The sequence below is a fragment of the Manis pentadactyla genome, chromosome 6, assembly GCF_030020395.1.
Source record: "Manis pentadactyla isolate mManPen7 chromosome 6, mManPen7.hap1, whole genome shotgun sequence".
Classification (NCBI taxonomy): domain Eukaryota; kingdom Metazoa; phylum Chordata; class Mammalia; order Pholidota; family Manidae; genus Manis; species Manis pentadactyla.
In genome coordinates, this window is record NC_080024.1 from 96,638,887 (window position 1) to 96,661,488 (window position 22,602).

The window sequence follows — 22,602 nt, forward strand, 5'->3', positions numbered from 1 at the left end:
TGTTCTACTTTAGGTCCTACAAGCAACTGTTCCTCAAATGAGGCCACATTAATGTATTAACAGTAACAGAATACTTACATACAAATTTTATAATTGTACCTATTTTATGAGGACATGTGAATTAAAACATATAAAGCACTCAGATCAGTTTTGATAGACATCATCTTAAAGTATGCTGGGCTGTTCAATTTTCTCTAATAAATTTTGAAATAGATGACATCTGTGGAGTAATGCAATGAAAATGGTAAAAAATGTTCACAATGCTCAATATTGCAGTGTTCAGTAAAATTAAGCATTTTGTAAATATTTTAATAGAAAAAATAGGACAAAAATGGAATGTCATCATTTCTGTGAGAGTAATTTAATGAAACTGAGAAGTATCTAGCTTCCATTGACTTACCTGGGTAAGTTGGACTTTCATTACTGTAATTATTTAATTTAGTTTTTGGAGGAAACAGCTTACTTTATTTTTTTCCTCCAAAAGTAATCATCCTCTTTTGCCATCTGGTGGCTAATGACAGCATTTTCTGTGTAGATGAAACAGCTGAACTCAGAAACAGCCAGTTATGTTTAATGCTTTCCGATTCATCTTACCGGAAAGATATGCTTATTTTTTTTAACCAATGTAAATATAACTGAGACAATGTTGTTCTAATGGTTCACAGCATTTTATTCAAATAACTCTAGCTGTAATATTAATGTGATAAAAAATCGAGACTAATTCTTGTAATAAAAGAATTTTGAAAATTAACTCGTTTTGAAAGTTATATGTGGTAGTGACAATTTTCTTGACTTGAATATTTTGGGCATAAAGAATTAACAAAATATTTATGAAAACAGAAGTTCCCAATATATTTTTAAATGATAAGTACAGTAGATCCAGTTGATTTCAAAGAGGTTTCTGTTTGAGGTTTTACTGTTTTAACAAAAGTCATAATTGTATGGTAAGTCACCATACCAAGAAGGGTAGATAATTTAATAGTATACGGTTAGTTTTCCCTATAAGTTTTTTATTAAGTAACATTTCCAATATATTTACTAGCACATTTTATGTATATATGTGTGTATACATGTATATATATACATACACTACCTCATTTCATAAAAAAATTAAAAATGACAATTGTTTGCTGTTTAATTTCTTTATTTTCTCCAGAATGTTTTAATATTGAAACCCAAATTATTACTTTGAAAAAGGGAAAAACAGAAACATGAAAAGACAAACATTCCATTTCATTTAACTTACGGTATTATGAGCAGTCACTTTTGTAGGCAACACTTTTTTTCTTTGTAGAAAAGAAATAAAAAACAAACAGCACCATTAAAGAATGCATGATCCCTGAATTCTAAACAAAACACTGTCTAAAATTGTTTAAATGTTGTTGCTCAGTCACATTTAGTCAGGTATCAAAGCAAGCTTATAACAGTATTAAATTGTAGCAGTCTTGCTGAATCAACTGCTCCCCCTTCTGAGTTTTCCTGCGGGAATCATATATTCTTTGGTAGAGGGCTGAAGGAGGGTCTCCCTTCCTGTATGCTCATGTCCAATGTCTGACTACGTCCCGGGCCTTTGCCCCCAGCCTGTATTTGTCATGCACGTTACGTGTGGGTTGATTTCACATTTTGCTGTTACATGCAGGGTAATACACTGCCTTAAAAAAAAAGGCATTAAATGGCTAATGTCAAACAGATGTAAACATTCAGAATACTAACCAAAAAAAAAAAAAGCCCATACACACAAGCAACATATAAAAAAAAACCGTACTGAAAACAGAAATCAGATGAGGTTCCCACGAGGCAGGAGGGAAATACAGCAGGACGAGGATATCACGGCAGCCGAGTAAAGCATTTGCTTCGCAACATTCGTGAACAGCACAAACACAACAAAGGTTTCTACAGCCTAAATTATTCTGCAACTATCAAATACAGTACAAAGCAAAAAAGTATGTGCTATAAAAAAGCAGCTCCTTGAAATTATAGTAAAAATGCTCTTTGTTCGCTTTACGGCATGAAGCGCGAGGACTGAAGACAACGGCTTTGTTCAGAGAGTTTGGCTGCGCGGCCCGACGTCTGGAAACCAGGAGCCCCACACGGTTCCCCGGAGCGCGGGCCTCGCCTGCTTCCCTCCGGCGCCAGACCCGGGAGGGCCTGGGTCTTCGAGGCCACAGTGACCTCCCCACGCAGCGGTGCGCGGTGGGGCGCCGGCATCCCGCGCTCCGCTCGTGGCTGCGCCCAGGAGCCGTGGGACCAGCTCCTTCTGTGTGTTCTTCTCAACGAGGGACGGCATCCCAGGCCGGGCAGGCAGCCGAACCTTCCTAGCTCATCCCAGAAACACGGACCGCCGTCAAATCTTTACAGCGACCAGGCTCAACCTCACAGGCTTGTTTTCAAGTTTTTTCTTAAAACTAGACCTTAGCAGGGAAATAGTATATATATAACTACGGTGCTCAGTTCACCAACATTTCTATTTTCACTTTAGGGAAGGAAAAATATCTTCATTTTGAAAATGAGCTTGCATCAGAATGCTATTAACATGCCCATGAACTACCAAAATGCCCCTATACACCTCAGGCATCTGCATATCATACAGGAGAGGGGTTAAGGAATATGTTTTCTTCCTTCCCCTGCTCCAAAAGTGCTACTTAGGGAAATACATCCTTTGTGATAAAAAAAAAAAGTTACATGTGCAAGTTCTATCCTGATAAGAGTATCACAGCATCCAATAGTCAGGATAACGCACACACTAAAATTTGCACATTACACCACAGTAACAATATAGTAAATAACACACTCCATTTGCACATAGGCAGAGGCCTGTAGAAATCGGAAAACTAAGAACCTACTCCAAATATACTGGCTTTTGTATATATATTAAGTGGACACTTGTAAAATTTCTGATCCACATTTTACCTGTGAATTCCTTTTCTTTCCCTGTTTTAGCCTGAAGATAAGAATTTAGTCGTATAAATCATATGTGGACTCTAGGAATTTAAATGGGGGCAGTAAAGAGCAAGGACAGAGAGGAATTTTGCTCTTTGCATCTGGGTGATGGAATCCAGGCATGGTCAACAACTGATTCTCCAAACCTATTATGTGAAAAAGCAAAACCTACAAAAGGACACTTTTCTTCATTCCCAGTAAGTAACTTGCAGGCAGCATTCCACAATGATGGGACAGAATATGAGCTCACAGCAGCCTCCACTGTGCCTCATATACAGAGAGCACATGTTGTGCAGACAGTGTCAGTTACTGCTGTGGTAGTTTGGAATCTGCTGGTATAGATAGCACCTGACACAAGTAGAGCGGCAGCTGAATGTGGAAGAAGTTGGCATGCAAGTGCGCACATCTCAGGGGTGCCCCCGTGAGGCTAGCGTGTGTCCTCGACGACCAAGACGATCTAGGCCAGGCAGACCGCAGACACCTCTGGCGGGGCGTGACCCTCTGACCTGGTGCAGGACGACCCGGCTCCCCCAGAGCTGAGGCTGCGTGCCTGGCACAGGGCTGGGTGAGCCCACTGCTCGTTTTCTCAGCCGGTCATTTTAATGTGAAATACAGAAGTGACGGTACTGAAGTGCCAAACGTGGCCACAGAGGCAGGGCCTCCCTTGCTTTTCTTTCCTTTTAAGATAAAGCATTTTTCACTATCGGCAATTTGTTAATAGAAATGGAGTCTCTATTACCTAACAAAATTTGGCAACATTGTGGTAATAAATATGAAGGAAAAAAACATACCATGGCTGATTACTATAAAAAATCACAAGTATTTCTTTTTTCTGCCAGGAATGTAATTTCTGCTCATTCCAGTCAGTCTTTAAGACATATTTTAAGGGAATGTCAAAAGTTCACATTGATTAGGATGACCCCTTGTAAGAATATCTGTTATTCTTACCCTGGGTACGCATGGTACCCCATGTTTGTTTGTTTGTTTTTAAATTCCAAATTTTACAGCCTCCATCAATCAGAGGGTTAATGGCCCTGCACACTCTGTGCTCTGCAGCCTGACATTGATGGCGTGGTTTTGCTGATTTTGTCTTTCCAAAATGTCATGTGCTTCTGAACTTTCTTTAGGGCAAGAGCCTCCTGAAATATGGCTGCCCCTTGGCATGATGGTGGCCAAAGTACATGGAATGTCGCTCAAAGACTCAACACTCAGAGTTTAGGGTAAGCACTGATGATACTTGTAAGATGCAGTATCCCATTTTCAAAAACAGTTCCACTTCCTAAATATGACGGATATACTGGCTTCATCTGAGGGGAAAAAACCAGAACATGCAATACCAAGAACAATTTTTAAAATAAAGGCTATTTCAGAATCAAACATAGTTATACAGGTCATGAACCTTAAGAAAAAAATTGTTCAGAAAACGTTCCCACTTCAGTCCCCTTTAGTATCAATGACACGCAAGCATGAGGTGGCAAACCTCTGCAAGGCCCAAAGCAGGAATGCACGGGTGTCATCAATAAAGGGTAAGGCATTTCACCTGAATTTAATAGTGACCTTATTAGAGTGAATGGAATGGACCCATACGTACATTATCAACCCATTTGTGTTTGCATATATAGCACTTTTTACTTGTTTGCTTTTAATATACTAGGGCATTTTTTTTCATATTTGCTCTTAAAAGCTACCCAGAAGCTCTAAAGTCCTCTGAGCCTACGGCCCATCTGTTGGCCAATTGATCTTATGGTATCAGGTGTCAAGGGGCTGGAGCCAGACTAATGGGCATGAGGCCCACACTGCGTTTCAGGAAGACAACACACTTCACTCCAGTGCGGGTACAGTGTGCAAGGCAGATGCCCAGCAGCTCTGCGGGTCTCCGGGAAGAATCTAAAGAGAGGGGAGGCGGTTCATGGATGGCATGCCTCCTCTACTGCATCTTTTGTGATGTTAGTAAATATGGGATTCCCTTCCAACTGTGATTTAATCACCGGTGTGGGCAGGTGCAGTTTCCCCCCTGGGGAAGGCCGTGCCGTGGCGGCACAGGTGCCGAGCGCAGCGCAGCCGAGCTCATTCTCACAGGCCCTTCCGGCTGCGGAGCGCTCGGGCTCGTATTAATGAAGGCATCCTTTTCCCATCTACTTCCGGGTTCGAGGAGAACACGGGGTAGTGACCTCCACGGCAAGGATGAGAATTTTCCAAAGCTAAACACGCAGAAGGCATGCCACCGGGACGGATGAGCCCCCACAGATGGCGGCTGCAGCCGCAGGGCCCTGCGCCACGGCGGGTGGTCACCGCACCACCAGGCAGGCCACGCACAGCCTGGAGGGCCCGATGCAGTCATCGTGGCAGAAGGCCCCGCAGCCCCGGCACACGATCATGGCTTTCAGACGGCACGAGCACTTGAGCTCCAGCTCATCCGCGCGGCTGTCGGCGAAGCCCGGCACGGGCCCGGGCCCGCTCTGGCCGGGCAGGCCCGCGGTCACGAGGGGGGCGCTGCCCACGATGCTCACGGACTTCTCGGTCGCAGGCGCCACCCTCTTGAAGCTCGCGCTTCCGAAGTGGATGGTCGGGTAGCTGCCACAGAGCGGCTGCGGCACCTGTGCTTTCTGAGCGGCCAACTGTGGAAAAGGCTTCTGCGGCTCAGAGAGCAAATAGGAAGAGAAATCTGCACTTTTCAGGGCAAACGCCTTTAACTGTTCCTTCACGTCACTCTGCTCACAGGAAACCTGCTTCCTGCCCAGCTCACAGCTGCTGCCCAGGCCTTCCTCAAAGGAGGGAGATTCCGATTTGACGCCGCTGCGCATGCCTGCAGCCTGCGGCCACCCGAGTCTCTGCGCGGCCTCCGTGGCCTGTTTCTGCTCGGTGTTTGGAGGTGGCGGCCCCAGGCCTCTGTGTCCCCCGGCCGTGGCCGGCACTCCTGTCTCGTCGCAGTCCTTGGCAGGCGCGCCCGGGGATAGCACGCCGGCCAGCCTGAGTGCGCGCCCCGGGGATGGGCCGGCCTCGCCCAGCGCCCTGGGCTCTGGCCGCCGGCCCGCGACGAAGGGCCCGGCTGAAGGGGGCGCGCCGGGGAGGGGTCCCCGGGCCGGCGGCGGCGGCGGCGGCGGCGGGAGATGAGCCCTGTGCGCGGGGCCAGCGCCGGGGTGGAAGCCGCCGCTCTGTTCGGCGTGGAACAGGCCCTGCTGTAAGCTGCACGCGGGCAGCAGCCGCCTCTGCTGCTTGACCTCCGGGCTGTGCACAGCTCTGTTCTGCGCGGCGTGCTTGCTTAGCCAGTCCTGCCTGAACAGCTGGCTGTGCCCCAGCGGACTCACGCCCGAGCTGACGACACAGGGCACCCCTTGGGCGTCCGGGTCCCCCAGCAGCTTCCCCGGCTCGCATTTAACTTGAGTGTGCTCCCCTACGGTCCTGGCTACTCTCTTTTTGGGGTGGTTTTCTCGCTTTCTCATTTGCAGGGGTGTGAGAGCCCCCGTCAGGCAGCCTTTCCCGTCTGGGTTTGGCGAGCTGGACGGCACGTCGGCAGCGCTTCTCTCTGGCGCGGGGGCGCCCACTGAGGTTGTCTGCAGGGGCAGTGGGAGCCTGTTAATCTCGAGCTTGGCGCCCAGCCTGGGCTGCGGCAGCGCCTTCTCCAAGGGCAGGTTGCCCTGCAGCAGCTGCGTGACCAGCGGGTTGTTAGCCTCCACGGAGGACAGGCGACAGCTTGAGGTCCCCGCACTGGGCGCTCTCTTCGGGGTGTCGGCCAAGGGCCCCTCCTCCGTGGGCGCAGCAGCTACAGCCCGTGCGGCCTCTGTCTGCGGTGCGTTGGGGTTGGTGGTGGCTGGAGGCGGCCGCCCAGGCGCGAGGAAGTTGTCGGCATCTGCCCTGAGGCCCCTGTTCGCGTCCTGAGGCTCGCCCTCCACCGGGAGGGCCATGGTCGGCAGGAGAGGCCTGGGGAGGAGCTCCGATGCGCACGCGTAGCCGGCGTTCTCGGTTGTGGCGGGATGCGCACAGCCCTGCCCCAGGCGCTCCTGTCTGCTCGGTGGGAGGCCAGCCAGAGGCTGTCCTGTGCTCCTCGGCACATCATCGGCCCAGCAGACCCGGGGGCCTGCGCTGCACTGACCGCCGCACGTTGTGTCTGCCTCGCTTCTGAAGGCGGCCGGACCTCGCACTGTGTCTGGAACCGCAGGGGGCCCGTCGCAGCGGCCTGGGCACGCGGCCTGTGGTGCTCTGCCGTCGGGCTGCGCCACAGGGGTGGCCGATTCGGGCCTGCTGATGACAGACACCTGAGGGCAGGCTGGGGGTTGCACGGGGGGCTCCGCCCTCACTGGCCGGCCCTGCGCATCCCCGCGGGCTTCCACGCTGCCGATGGGGCCGGCCAGAGATGAAGCGGCAGTCAGGGCCATGCTGTGGTCCACGATGACTTTACAGGGAATTGATCTGTTCGTGGCTGTGGGCACAAAGGCCCCTGGAGGGGGCTGAGGTGTCACAGGATGGTCCGCCCTGTGGCGGGGCCCTGTGCTTCTGTCCAAGCTGTCGGCACGTGGCTCGGGCGGGCTCCCAGCGAGCAGGGCGGCGGGGTGCGAGGCCCGGCCACCGAGCACCGTCCGCACAGCAGGGCCCCCTGGCACGCAGGCCTGCTCCTCCCCGCTGGGCACGGCTGGCCCCTCGGAAGACCTGCCATCCCTTCCCGCGTGTGCGTCTGGCGCCAAGCCGCCTACCCTGCTGCCCGCGGGCAGCGGCCGGTCCCCGGGACTAGGGGCAGGGGCGGCAGGCATGCTCCCCACGCGCTGGGGGCCAGCTATGCCCACGGCGCCTGCTCCCTGGATGGCTGCCGACGTGCTCCCGCTTCGAGCGGGAGCTGGGATGCTTGTGCTGTCCGCAGAGCGCAGGACGGAGGGCGCCCCGACGGGGCTTGTGAAAGGCTGCTCTGGAGCGGCTCCTGGCGCAGCGCTGCAGGTGGATGCGGGGACGCAGCTTCTGTGGAAAAGCGTGGGCACACCGCTACTTTCAGGAGAGGTAGATAAAACGGCTTTTTCAGAGAAGAGTGGCGCAGGTGTGTTCTTGCCAGACCCGTGTGGAGGTGAGTGGGCAGCAGGTTCTGGGTGCTGCGCTGGGCCAGGAGCCTGCAGCGGGGCAGGGGCGGCCTCCCGCAGGGGCGTGGCCTTGCTGCTTGGGGACCTGCAGTTTGGGTTCACGATTATGACACCGGTGGGAGCTTCAAGCTTTGCTTCAGGGTTGGGAGAGCCGTCTAAGCTCAGAGGCCCCTCCTTGGGGCCGAGTGGCAGTGGCCGTGGCTCCTTCGTGGTCTGGGTGAGGTGGGCTCGGACCTGATGCTTAGCAAAGAGTTTCACCTTCGTCTGCTCCTTGATGTGTGCCAGGGTCCGTGCCTTGCTGCCCTCAGCCTGGCTCCCCACGGCGCCTGACACGATGCTCGCGGCCGCGGCCACCGCCGCTGCCGCTGCCGCCTCACGCTGGGCCCTGGCCTGCTGCGCGCGGGCCTTGATGTCGGCCAGAGTTCGGGCTCCCGTGTTTCTCCCGCCGGTGGACGTGCTGGTCGATGCTCGAGACTCCACTTTGGAGACTGGGTGGCTCTTGATGATGAAAGGTGGCCCAATTTTGGAAAGCTGGATCTACAGGGAAGGAGAATAGAAAGGTAAAGCGCTTGACACATGGTCACGGGAGGCTGGGGGCTATGACTGTGGAAGCGAGGCTGCATTCTTTCACTGGGTGGCAGGTACACCCCAACCCCTGAACAGGCCTCTCAAGTATAAAGCAGCAATCAATGCGGCATGAAGGTTAAATGAATATTTTCAATGTTTTTAATCTACAGAAACATCAACTGGTGGCTCCATTCAGCGTGGAAACAAATGCCTTAATGCCTCATGTAAATGCAAGCACAATTCATGCTCCCTAAAATGAGGTTAAAGACTTAAGATATTTAGCTTTTAAATGACCTTCTTTGCTGGCTAGACAAATGGAGACCTCCACTCTACATGAGTTTGCCTGTCTTCATTTGACAGAAGGGAAAAGTCCTCATCCAGAGGCCAGGAGACTAGAATTCTCATCCTGGTTTTACTCAAAGGAACTTTGTGATCCTAGGCAAGTCACCATGTACTTCAGAGGGACAGAGAGAGTCTCTAGGCCCTCAGGAACCTTGCTGAACCACAGACTGGTTTTTATGCACCCCCACAGCACCGTGCACATCGCCTTATATGCATGTGATAAGCACAGGGTAAGAGCTGGCAGTGTCAGTCATGAAATGAGACCAGCTACCTGAGGCCTGTTTCCTCGCAGAGCGGCCAGGGTGGCTGTGCCCGGGGGAGCACTGGACTCCCAGCTAGATTCACTGTCAGTGTGTTTCCATGAGAGCGAAGGCCCCTCCGGCTTCTTCCTCTCCTCTCACACTGCTCACCCATGTGCCGGATCTCATTGATCGATGATCCAAACCACAGTGCTCGCCTGCTCGTGCTAACTAAGGGATGCACAGCATCACCACATTCAGGAGGCATGAGGCCTGACCACCAACCTCCCACACAGCCTGTGATGGCACGTCACCACAGACCTTCCAGAGTCACAGATCTGCAGAGCTGCAGCGGGTCTTGTTAAAGCTCCTGCTTTACAAGTTTGAAAGAAATGAGCCTGTGGAGGTAAAGTGGATTGTGCTGGGGTCCTACTCTTGTGAGGACAGAGACTCTTTGGGGCCCTGTTCAGGGCTGCTTCTATGTCCACCATGCCTTCTTTTTCTTCCTCCTCTAGAGAAAACTTCTCCTGGAACATTTACAACTCTCCTAACATATATATATTTACACTACAAACATTTGACACATATACTATAAGATCGAGTTGCAACTCAGGCAGGTGGAATTACCTTCCTGAGCTATCTTATTTCTCAGTTTCAAACTTGTGATGTCTCTCTTCTAGTCCAAAGGCTCCAAAGAAAAGATGAATTTGGGGATTCAATTCTTCCTTTTAAACATTTCCCTTAGTTCAAAATACTAAAAAAATTTTTTTAAATAGGCTTAGATATACTTTGGCAAGAGCTCAAGGCCAAACATCAGACATACTTACAGTATCTATGTGTCTATGTGTCATCTATCCATCTTTACATAAAGTGTGTTATCACTTGGAAAATAAGCTTTCAACAAAGAATCAGACTGGTATGTTTAAAAGTATTTCCTATGACAAGCATACTAGCATATTTCTGTTGCTTCAGAAACTAAGCTACATAGCAGGGTTTTAATTAGATCTTCATGTTCATCTTTTACATCTCTAAAATCTTATTTAGGATACTGTTAAATACATTAACCAGAACCACACCCTTAAAAGTCAACCCTGTGGATATGAGTCATATCTATATACAAAGTAGATGTCAGAGCAAAGCAAAATAAAGAGATTAAGACAAAGCTTGAGTATGTTTATAATTCTGGACCAATTCTGTGATGGATAATCTGTTTAGTTGTAGTATAAATGGACTGAGATGAAGGTACCATATATGTATAAATTGCAGTGGGCAGGCTGTTTTAAAACAGAGTTTCTTTTGAATTAACTTTAATTTTCAGTTTACATAGGCAGGGCCAATTTCTAGGAAAGATTTATTTTTGGAGAGTAAAATCTCCATGGGATCAAAAGAAATAGATAAATAGGAATGCTTGACTCTAAGCTCTATTATTTTGTGAAGTTAATATCTCTTTTCTGTCTTGGAAATAAAAGTATTTGTATTCCTATATGTCATTAGCATTTCCCTGAGGGTTCTCAAAGCAATTCCATTAGTTTCTTAAGTGGTATTCCCTAAGGCAGGCTCTCTCTAGGCAATGGGGGCCCCGTCTGCTGGGAAGTGAGTGAAGTCAATACGCGCCCCCAGCCCCCTGGGCATGCCTCTGGCTCTGCACTGCTGTCCCTAGCTCCACTGAGCCTTTGCAGGACACTGAATTATCTTTCAAATTTTCCCAAGTTTATGTGGGTCTCTGCCCTACACCCTGGAATTCCTCCAAACACCCTCAGTGGCCTGTGGGCTCTGTGAGGCCCTGTTCTCCCTCCACACTTTTCTTCCTTTAAGTACCGAGGTCTAAGTATATACATGAACCTAACCGTATCACGTGAGCTCAGTGTACAATCTTAAAAAGGATCATTTAATATTACTCAGGTGCTGGGAGTGTTAGACTTATAAAACTGCTACATAAAACCTGAAGGAAAAACACCTCATTTATTTCTGAAAAACTAAAAATAGGAGAAGCCTATCTGTCAAACTGCCATTTTTAAGTGCCATACCTTGAGAGGCGGGACTCTGGGCTCCTCCCTTGGAGGCTGCTCTTTCTCAGGTGGGCTGCTGGGCGGCGCGCTGTGGGCCGGCGGGTCACCGTCTATCCTGGCCCTCTTCTCCTTACAGGTGCCAAAGCTGTGCTGCTCTGCTGTTTTCCTCTTCGGTGTCTCGGGTTCTCTGCTTTCGCTCCTGACCCCGTCGGGCGGCCTGGACAGCTCCGACAGCCTGGAGGCCGGCGAGGTCTCCGGCCGGCTCTGGGAGCCCCCCTGCTTTTGTGCTTTATTTCTAGAGCCTTCTGAAAATGAAGCCTTGTCCGTGGGCGGGACATATTGCTTGTCCTGTAATTTAGCTGATGGAAGCTCGTTTCCCTTACTCTCAGTCTCTTCAGAAAAAACTGGTAATTCCAATGGGGACGACACCCCTTTCTTTTCTGTTCTGTGCAGGACATTATGATTTTTAACTTTTATCACTTCTGGAGAAGAAAGTTCTGGAAGCAAAGCAAGATAGGGCTTCTCAGCCCCACCATGGGGTTTACCAGGCTGCGGATTCAGAGCCCTACCGGGCAGCTCCTCTGGCGGAAAAGCTCCAGGGGCAGCAGGAGGGGAGCCCGCCGTGGTGGGTTCAGGGGGAGGCGAGAGCGCTCCCTGCCGGGTGGGAGGGCTCTCTGCCAGGGGCTCAGCAGGGGCAGGGCTGCCGTCCCGTGGGGGGCGTGGCCCCTCAGGCATGGAAGGCGATTTTCTTTGTTGATGCCCTACTCTCTCGGTCATGGAATTAGACATGGGAGACATTTCTGCAGGGAGTGGCAAACTGGATATGAAAGTGGCCTCAGAGGAGAGGAGCATGGAAGACACTGAGGAGGTTTCTGATGCCGATGGTAGATCAGACACTGGGGATGCTTCCGATGTTAAAGGTAAACTGGACATTAGAGATGCATCTGATATTCCAGGTGAAGTGGACACTGGAGATGCTTCTGATATCACAGATGCATGCAGGTCGTCATCAGGGACGTTTCTCTGGTATTTGCCCGCATTCTCAGTGCTGGGCCCTTCAGAACAGGATGTTGTCTCCAGGGAGGCTGGGGTACATGGCTCTTCCGAAGTGGACTGGGTGTCCCCTCCTGGGGATGTCTGGCTGGGACAGGCCCCTTCTGGGCTCTCAGGAGAGAAGGAAGCATCGGAGGTGCAGGTGTTTTCCGCGGGCTGTTCATCAGGATCACCCTGTAGCTCCATGTCTACAGTGATTCCTTCACTTGGAAACTGGCCTTCTGGAGACGCCAACCCTGCTTTTATTTTGGGGGTACTGGTCTCTAGTGCAGTTTCTGGTTCTTGATGTCCTGTGTCAGATGTCACAGGTAAAGCGGAAGGAACAAGAGAGTCACAGACTTCTAGTTGATCAATAACAACTGACATGTCTTCCTGGGGAGATTCTGATTTCTCTTCCACCTTAACTTCAGCATGAGGGTCTAAAACATCACTCATCAAAACACAGGATTCCAAGGTTTCTTCTGGGGGTGCTACCTGGGGCTCCCCGTGAGAGTCCACTGGACTTGCAGCCTCCTCGGAAAATCCAGGTATTGTTTTATGATTTTCATCCTGGCACTCACAGACACTGGTCTCCACCTCCTCTGCAATTTCCTCCTGAATCACGGATTCTTCAGGGATCAAGATAGCCTCTGGCTCCAGCTCTGTCATCATGTCTTTACCTATGTGTACCTCCAGATGAAGCGCAGCACGGACACCTGGCTCCGGAGGGGTGGGGCTCTTCATGCTGTTTGGCTGTTGCTCTTCCGAGGGAGTCTGCATGGAAAGACCTGGAAGGCCAGAGGCCTCACGGGCAGGGTGACTTTCAGCTCCATCACTGTTTGGTCCAGAAGTGAGTTTTACAGAATCCTCCTGTGACATACCCACCCTGGGTAGGAATTAAAAATATTAAATTAGAAAGCATGAAAGGTGCAGTTTGGATCTCTTACAAATATAACATTCAGCAGATATAAGTGCATCAAATTCATTTATAACCACTAAGTAATATGCTTAATTTATGTAAACTACTTTGTGATGACTTAGTTTTTCTACTGCTTTTATAATCATACTAAAATAAATCCTACTTCTGGTTAACAAAGGTATACATTTTTATTCTGAAAGCAAGGATCAACTTTATAAGAGTTAGTAGAAGGAATAACCAAATACTATGAAAGATTAGAAAATATAGGCAGAAAAGTAAGAGAACATATATCTAAAATTTTTGGAAGTCAGAGAGTAGAAGTATGTCCTTATAACAGAAAAGTGCATAGTCTTTAAGGATAAAGACATGATAGCCACATAATTAAGGTCAATGCAAGATGGGTGTATTACAAAATCTTGAAACTGAAATGACTTCTAAAGATTAAGTTCTCTTAAACCAGTGTAAGTGGTGTTAATCCTTATTTTAGTATTTATGTGTCTAACTTAAGACAATATAGAAATTTCACTAAGGAATATCAAACATATCTGGGGTCTTCAATATTGATTCTATTAGATTACAGTCATATGAGGCAAGACTTAAATTCTTTAATGCAGATCTCTTACTGTATAGGTATTCTATAAAAGATAAAGACTATCAAGAAATAATACAGCTTAATGGTCAGGTCATAAGACAAGTTAATCAAAATTACAAAGATACTGTAAATCACTATTTCCTGTCATACTAAGTTACAAATGTCAGCATCAGCTGGCAGATAAATATTCTGTTCTAAATGAAGCTAAACTGGAGTACAGGCAATTACAAAGATAAGCAGTAAAGAGAACATTTCCATAAAAAGAAACATTGAGTGAAGAAATACAGCATAACATTATCAACACAGGAAAATGCCTTAGTGCAATCTTCTAACTTTTACTTAAATTGAGCATCAAAATGAAAGGGAAATAAAATTGAATAACCTTTTTGGGTGTTTAATCATTGCCTTCTTTACTACAATTCAGAAGGCTCTGAAAAGATGATAGAAGACACTGACTTCATAATTAGTCACTTCTTTCAACTTTTCCAAAGAAGGGTTAAACTAAACTACAGTTTATAACTACTACACTGAGAAGAACAGAATAACCACATTACAGATAAACTTAAAGAAGAATAACACTAGTGATAAGGTCCCCTGGGGCTAGGTCAAGCAGAGATACATCTAATACTAGGTTAGGTGTAAAACAAACAGAATCTATCCACTGGCAGTCAAATTTCTGCTACTTGGTTAATAAGGATATTATTAAACATATTTAGTATTATTGAATATCATATATGTATACATATATATCATATAGAAAATGACACTGTAAATATGCCTATGTCAAAGCAGATTTAAGATGGCATACAGCATAGAAGGAAGGTGCTCACATCCCCCATAACCACGAAGGAAAAACTGCCCACTGGAAATCCACATCACAAATCAACAGACTGACTCCTACTGTGCTGAGTTAGCATACATGTGGGGGATCTCTGAGTAGTAAAAAGAACATGTAAGCAGAGTAAGCCGATAAAAAGCAATAAAGATCTCAAAGAACAAACATTTAAATCAGACCAGTCTTAACTAGAGGCACATTTGGATGGCAATACTCTTAAGAAAAGTTAGAGCAGTGAAAAGACACATGGTGGTGTCAACTGAAAATTATTCATCTGATCCTGTGAATAAATCCTTCACATACTGGAGGAATGAAGTGATTAGAAGTAACAAAATCAGAAGGACAATTAAATGTCCAAAATTCATCTGTCATCCATCATGTAATAGATAAAAGAAGACAATGAGGGAGAAGTCCAGTGATGTAAAGGGACAGAAACTCCAGACAAAAGACAGCAAGGGAAGGGTCAGGTTAAGGAGCTGCTGGCATTTAGAGCTCAGTGAGGCAATGGGGGGGTCATGTTTACAGGTACTGTAGCTGTCACCCTGCAGGGCAGAAACCTTGAACCTGATACCCATGGGAGGCTGTGAAGCTCCCAAATGTCATTGTAAAAAGTTGAATGTGTGTATGGATTTTTCTGAGAAGGATTTGTAAGATTAAGACACTAAGCAAATTATTTAACCACCCTGTGTAAACCTGGAAAAATTTCTTAGTTTGAATGTCCCTCAGTTTCCTAACCCTTTTTAAAATATAAGAATAATAATATTAGTAAATAATAAAAAATAATAATAAAGTGGTAAGTGAAATAATATTTGCAAAACTCTTAGAAACACATCAGAGCCAAGGTGTGCTCAGTGACTATCTGTTGCAAGAAGGAAAGCTCTCTGCAATGCACAGCCTCTAGAATACAGGCTCTTGGCGGGCAGCCCACCACAGCTACCCCAGGGTGGCTCACCATAGGTATCCCGGGGGTGGCTCGCCACAGGCTAGCCTGGGGCTGGCTCACCGCAGCTACCCCGGGGCGGCTCACCGCAGCTACCCCAGGACTGCTCGCCACAGCTAGCCCAGGGCGGCTCTCTGCAGGCTAGCCCACTCTGAGTAAGAAGGCTGTTAATCATGTAATCCCTTTCCAAAGACAGCACTCATGTGAGACTCCTCCTGATATTTCCCCACCACCATTTACAGGGGAAATTTTGTGAGATTAGATCAAATGGTACACGTTTTGTTACCTATAATCATTCCAGTGTCTTTTACACAAAATAACAATTTTCAAGCATTGTGTATATGGGAGGTAAAGCCCAATCCCCCTACTAGGGAAGATATAAAGTTATTGTCAATTGTCAGCCCCTACACACATACACACATATACACACGCACACACGTGTGCATGCATATATACACATGTGCACGCACACATGCATGCACACACAAATAAAAGTGATAAACTAAAAACTGATAAAATAAAGAGGCAGATGGATGGACTAAAGGGTAATACTTCAAGACCTTCCCAAAACAAGAATAAAACAAATGTATACACATAGTCAATATTCTTGGAAAAATGTGAGATTTATATGTGTCTAAAACTACTTACCGCTGAAGAATTCATTGATAAATGAATGTACTTGCATAAAAAACAAGATATTTTTTTACTAAATCCAGTTAAGAAAGCCATAATCAAATTCTGTAGGATTTCATGTGCTATCTTCAGCCCAAGGTAAATTTTCATGGACCAGTTACAGACCTTTGAAAACACATTTTTTAAGATTTAAGTGCTGACATACTATTGTAATTTTGCCATTTCTTACAATGAGGAACTATTGCCTTTTATCACAGGTTTATTAAGTTTTACAGCATATGCGTGTGCTATGTGAAGCAGAGAATTACGTTTTCATTTCCTTCAAGAGAAATGAGAAAAAAAAATGCTCTAGTACTTACTTTTCTCCATAAAACCTTTCAAAGAATTTTTCTTTCCAAGGTTCTGTTTTCTTTTCCTTCTCGATTTCTTGCCTTATCCTCAACTGCATTTCCGGAGTAAACTCTCCTAGAAACAAAATGCTTCTATATTGAGTAAAAGTGGTCCTATATTTTGCCAATTAAGAAAGAAAACATGCAATTAATCTGAGCAAGCTTTTATGGATGTTGAAAGGAAAAGGTTGAGTACTGATAATATTTGTACAGCTTCTCTTTCTAGGAACATCACTCAAATAGTCATTCAGTTAACAGATGAACCCTTAAACATCAGCAAATGCACTTCATGCGAGGGGCTGTGGATGAAAGAGTCCTTGGTGAAATCGGTCTGGGGAAGAAAAGGCACGCAGTTGGCTATAATACAATGTCAAAAGCCCTGGAAAGGCCTGAAGAATAAATGTGGTGAAAGGACAGAAGGGAAAGCACTGAATTCTGTCTGAATTGATCATGGAAGACTAAGAAAAGGAAATGATTCTAGAGTTATCTTCGGAAGGACAGTCAAGCTTTCAGAAAGTAACTCACAAGGCACAGAGTTATGAATATGTATGTTTGTTCTTTTGGATGGCCAGTTGTGAGTAGAACAAAGGATGAAATGAAACAGGAAAAGGAGGCTGAGACCAGTTACCAAGTACACATTTCAAACAGCATTCTGAATTTTTCCTATGAGAGACAGAGGGAGGTCTGTTGGCATTCAGCGGCAGAGGAATATGGCCTGATAAGCAGCCTATAAACAGGGTGGAGAAACTGGAGGCTTCCAGCTGAGAGGCTGCTGGACGGCCTGGATCACAGATGGAGGTCACAGGCAGGCCAGCAGCTGTGGGAACGCTGGAGCAGACTCAGATTAGCCGTTCGTGACCACACGGACCTGGGGGTGAAGGAAGAGGGCCGCGACACCATCAAGACTACACAGTGGGGGGCTGCGACCACAAGGGCGCCGTGACAGAGAAAAGCAGACCATAAAGGGAAGATGGCGTGATCCTGCCAGCTTGTTCTCTGGTGCCTGGTCCCAGTCAGGGAGACTCAGGAGGCGTTTGGAATAGAACACTGGGAAAGAACAATTAGGAAAGAGGCGTGTGGGCCGGGCCTCGAGGTTTCAGCATTCGGGGCAGGCCTGGAACCCAGGCGCCGGCTGAGGTGGCTGCAGGGTGTGTGCGGAGGCACGGAGGAAAGTGTCAGGGGAGAGACGGGTGGGGTGCTGACGCCTCCCATCAGACGGAGGAACAGGAGCCCCGAGGGAGGCTGAGAAACAGCCGGCGGAGGTGCGGCTCCAGGAAACGGCGTGCGATACACTGCGAATGTCTAGTAGATGGTTTCCGACTGGATGGGGTGAAAGCAAATGAGGTCCTGGAGAGGGAGCCTGACTGCGGGGACTGAGAGGAGGCGGGTGTCACCCTCCGTGTTCTCTCGGGGGGCCGCCGGCCGTGGGGCCGCCCCGCGAGCCGACGAGCCCACGGACACACTCACGCTCCAGGAGGTGGGCAGCCGAGGGAGGCTGAGGTGAAGTGGCGGCTTTGGGAAGGAAAGTATTGGAGGAAGATTCTCTGGGCCCCAGACACCCAGAGATCTCACGACACCTCCAACGAGTCATCAAAATTCCATTCCAAAGAAAATCTTGCTCTACCAGAAAATTTTATGTTCCAGATGACATCATGATTTCTTCAGAAATAACAGACATCCAAAACGCCGAGTGGAACAGAAGACTCAGTGACGTCATCTGGAACAGGTTGTGAGCACTCACTGAACTGCACGTCACTGGGGGGGGACTTGGAAACCGGAGAAAGGTGCGAAGCTTGGCACAGAACACACGCTCGGACATGTCACGTAAGAATGGAAAATAGGCTTTACCTTCTGCCAGCCGCTGTTTCCACCCTTGTGCTGCATATGCAAAGAATTCATTATTTAGAGCTGACGTACTGAGGCGTAAAATTCCATCACTGCCCATCTAGGAAATAAGCCGACAGAAACAAGATTCCGTCAAGAACAACTCAAAGTATGCAGGGAAGAGGGAAACTGAGGGTGGGGCAGCTGTGAGGAGAGCTGGGTGTGGGGGGAATGGAACAATGGCACCTAAGAGAAGCTTCCACGTGGGAAACTTACATGGCTGTTAGGGCAGCGCATGTGATCTAGGAGACCTTCCTTAGCATCTCCTCTGCTGTGGGGGAGACCTTCCTTAGCATCTCCTCTGCTGGGAGTGGGCGAGGAGTCCTTCCTTAGCATCTCCTCTGCTGGGGGAGGAGACCTTCCTTAGCATCTCCTCTGCTGGGGGGAGACCTTCCTTAGCATCTTCTCTGCTGGGACTGGGTCTAACAAAAGTGTGCAGTTTAATAAAAAAAATGTTTATATTGTTATTATTCCCGTATACCTTAAATGGCACAAATTACAAACCCACACTTTTATATCTTTAATTATTTTTACCAAATTTTCTAAAATTTATGAAGGCTCAAGAAATCCAGTCTGCTCACTGGGATTCTCCTGCGCCTGAGGTTTAGGCAGAGAGCGCTGGCACACAGGAAGCCAGCACCCCCCTCCTCCCGTCACTCGCCCTTCTCCTGCTCTAACCCTGTGGATGCACACAAAAGCAGGTGTGCAGCAGGTTCCGACCATGCACAGCTGTGTGCTCCTGACCTATTCCCTCAAACATACTAATTTTTAAATTTCCTGAATGGAAGAGACTCAGATAAACATCATCAAACTTGACCCATTTAACGAGCCAACAGTTCACGGCACCTCCTGTGTGCATGTATTCTGCCTGCTGACACAGGGTGCACAGAATCTGTGTGCCCTTAACTGGCGTCCTCTGTGCTTAAGGGTGGAAGATGGGCACATGAAGGTCTAAGAAGGCATGAGGTGAGTGAGAATTAGGAAGTGCAAAAAAAAAAAAAAATGCTCAGGGAAGACGCCGGGGCACCTGAGTGGTGAGGAAGAACTCGGCTGGGTTGAGGCTGGTGCAGGGTCTGGATGATGGACAGGAGTGGACAGGTGGTTCAAGAGGAGTGGACTGTCGGAGCATGAGCTCTATGACAGGCAGGATGTCACAGGCCATCGCGGCCATTCATTTACAAAGGGGTGAGGATGTGGCTCACAAGGCCTGGCAAACTAGCTCCGATTTTATTTTTTAAAGATTTCCTGTTATTCACCTACACACACTTCACATTACTTAGACTCTGATTCACCACTGTCACCTGAAATCACACTCAGAGTCCTCTTACCCCTGTGGCTTTGTTTGCTGGGGTCTTCTCTACACTCCATTCTTCTCCCCCTTGTAGAAATTTAACTCAAATAATGCCTTCAGGAATGTGTCAGTTAAACCATCATTTGGGAGCAAAGGAGAATCTAACTCTAACATTTAACTACTCTAAACAATGGTAGATCAAATACAGAAGATGGGGCCCTGGACAGATGTGAGGCATGGTCAAAGTTGCCACCACGGCATCTGCTGGGAAGCCGCAGACCTGAGACCCTGTTTCGTCATCTAGGAAGACAGTGATAGCTATTTAGTATGCCTGGAGATTTTCAGGCAAGGCTTCATCACTCACTGACCCCACTGTCTACTCACTCCCGTCTTTATTCCACAGGCACCTGCTGTGCTGCTTGCATGGACCAGTGTCCCCAATAGCCATGTGGGCGCTTGTGGAGGGACCCTGCCCTTACTTTCCACCCCGGCATTCAGCAGATGCTTCTGGTCCTCATACATCTGGCCTCTTCCACTGCCTGAGTTCAGCTGTGATGCACAGCCCACCTCAGGGCCTTCCCACAGGCCTATCTACTCCAGGACTCACTCTGAGCCCTGGGGCCCTTGAGGTGGGTGCAGACGCAGCTTAGAAACACAGTCTGGCCCTGGGGGCAGCGCCAGTCAATGGAGATGAGGTCTGCAATAGAAGGTCCTGCTTCATCACTGTCCTGTGGGACAGCTGTGTGTCTCGCTCTGCACATTCACTCAGCGGGTCCCTGGCAGAACTGAGCCCAGCCATTCAGTCTCCTCTCTCCTTGTCTCACACCATCTACCCTCCGGCTTCTGCTCTCAAACTGCCTGGGCCCGAGTTCTTGTTCCAGACTCTCCTCCGGGAGGGAGGAGGCAGGGGGACATCCTTGGACACCGAGCCCCGGAGCCGGGCTCATCCTCCAGTGGAGGCGCACCAGGGCCCGAGGCACAGCTGGAATCGCGAGGCCCTGGGTCAGCGGCCTCTAGGTCTGAATTTCCTCCTGCACATTTACTGCCTTGTCAGTTGTGCCCAGAAGGGAGAAAGGTGAGAGCCACTCACTAAGTAACGAGAAAGTACTAAAAGGTGTGAGCTGGGGGAATGCCTGAAAAGATACTTGTTCAAAAGGACACCTTCATTAGCTGTGAGAAGGGTGGATGGAGGGGGAAGGGCAGACGCAAAGATCTCACGAGAAGGGAGTGGAACACTTGTATGCACAACAATGAAAGAAAGAGAAATCAAGGCACCCGGGGCAGGGGGAGGGCTGTGGGACCAGGCGCAAAGGGGTCGGAAGGGGGTTTCAGGAGGCGCCGACCATGCTCTGGGGGCTCTGGTTGGGGGGTCGCCGAACCTGAGGATGTCTCCAAGTGCTGCCTTCAAGGGGGCCTGCCAAGGCTGAGAGGAAGAAGAGGACACAGTCCATCTCAATGTCCCTAAGACCCAGAAATTTTTGTGACTATTGACTGAATATCTGTCCTTGTGGCTTGGGAGCCTTGGGAAAAAGCAACTCCACTTAGGGAGACTGAACGGAAGAGGGATTCTCATTGCATAGACTTTAACTAGGACCAGTAGGTGGAAGGCAAGTTCCCCAAAGGGTTGGAGAAGTTTGTTGGCCATGAGGGGCCCTTATGAGAGGCGCGGCGGGAAGGCTGGGGTTCTTCTCCGTTTGAGGACACGCGCAGCTCCTTCTAATCCGCCGTGGTCCATGTGATGCCCCATACATCACAGGTTCTCAGTAAATGTTTACTGTACCCTTCTTGCTGTGTATGGTTAAAGATTTTAAGTTTAACTCCAGTAGATGATATGCAGGGTTTTAGTTTCAAATATTCTGTCAGGCCATTGGCATGATTCGTTATTAATTGAAATTTCAGCATAATTTCAAGACACAAAGAAATAGCAGACCCGGATTAGCTGTAATAGGCTCAGGATTTCTTCGCATGGTAATGCAAGGCAGTGAGAAATAAAGACATTCAAAAATACAGGAGTTAGCCCTGGAGGAAAATGTTTTCCTTTTAAAACTGAAATACAGTATTAAGTGCCAGATTTCCAGCTTGTGTGAGACGCCCAATGAAAACTAGGGCTACATTGGGCTTAGGAAAATGTGCCAATAAAACTTTTAAAATACATTATTAATTTTATGGCCTTTAAGAAATACTGTCCAAAACACGTAACATTTTAATGAGCTGGAACAATAAACATTTCTAAAAGGTTTATTTATTTATTGCCAAGTTATAAATTCTTGTTTTTCTGACTATCCACAGTAGAAATATTCATTTTAAAAACTCCCTTAATACTCTTATAATGAAGTATCTAACTAAGCTATTGGAAAATTATGTTTCCTGTTTAATTAGGAGAAAAACTCTGATTATACTAATTGTTATGGAGGAAAGTAAATATTAGTAAAGGGAAACTTACCCATATAGAGATCTTTGTACAAAGATTGAAACTCTGTCATCGAGTGTATTGTTGGCCTTTGCTACTGACACACTTTTAAATGGGGTGGATGTCAGTGGGCTTCAAAGGGTCACAATGTTTTTGCTCCTCACACACCATCCAACAGTGTTTGAAGTTTGGCAAGTGTTAATTCTGTACAAGAATAATATCTATGTTTAATAATCCTTTAAATCTCTAATATATTCTGTGCCACCTTTTCCTTATTTTGGGTTTCTTGCAAGTGATTCAGAAAGCCTGGTATGTGGGCTGCAAAGAGGAATGGTGAGAAATGTGCCAGAGAGCTAGAAAGTGGCTAAACAATACTGGGATGCCTAGATATGCTAAGCAATTTGGATTTCATTCTACAGACAATGGGGAGCCATTCAAAGTGAAGCCAAAACATAATGAAAAGGCTCGTGCTGAGCGTGTGCGGGCAAGCAGACTGCTGACTTGGGGTGTTCAG

General features: G+C 47.7%; 1 protein-coding gene across 3 annotated transcripts in view; it reads right to left on the reverse strand.

Moving 5' to 3' along the window:
• Window positions 1–1,101: 1,101 nt before the first annotated feature.
• The window catches only part of ASXL3 (ASXL transcriptional regulator 3), a 203,099-nt gene continuing 181,598 nt past the window's right edge, over window positions 1,102–22,602 (reverse strand). For all 3 annotated transcript variants that reach the window (XM_057503974.1, XM_036885454.2, XM_057503973.1), the window contains 4 exons: window positions 18,352–18,448; window positions 16,474–16,579; window positions 11,182–13,081; window positions 1,102–8,543 (listed from right to left, as the gene is read on the reverse strand). In XM_057503974.1, the coding sequence (XP_057359957.1) occupies window positions 5,229–8,543; window positions 11,182–13,081; window positions 16,474–16,579; window positions 18,352–18,448 (5,418 nt within the window). In that variant the 3' untranslated portion in view covers window positions 1,102–5,228. The remainder of the gene's footprint in view (window positions 8,544–11,181; window positions 13,082–16,473; window positions 16,580–18,351; window positions 18,449–22,602) is intronic.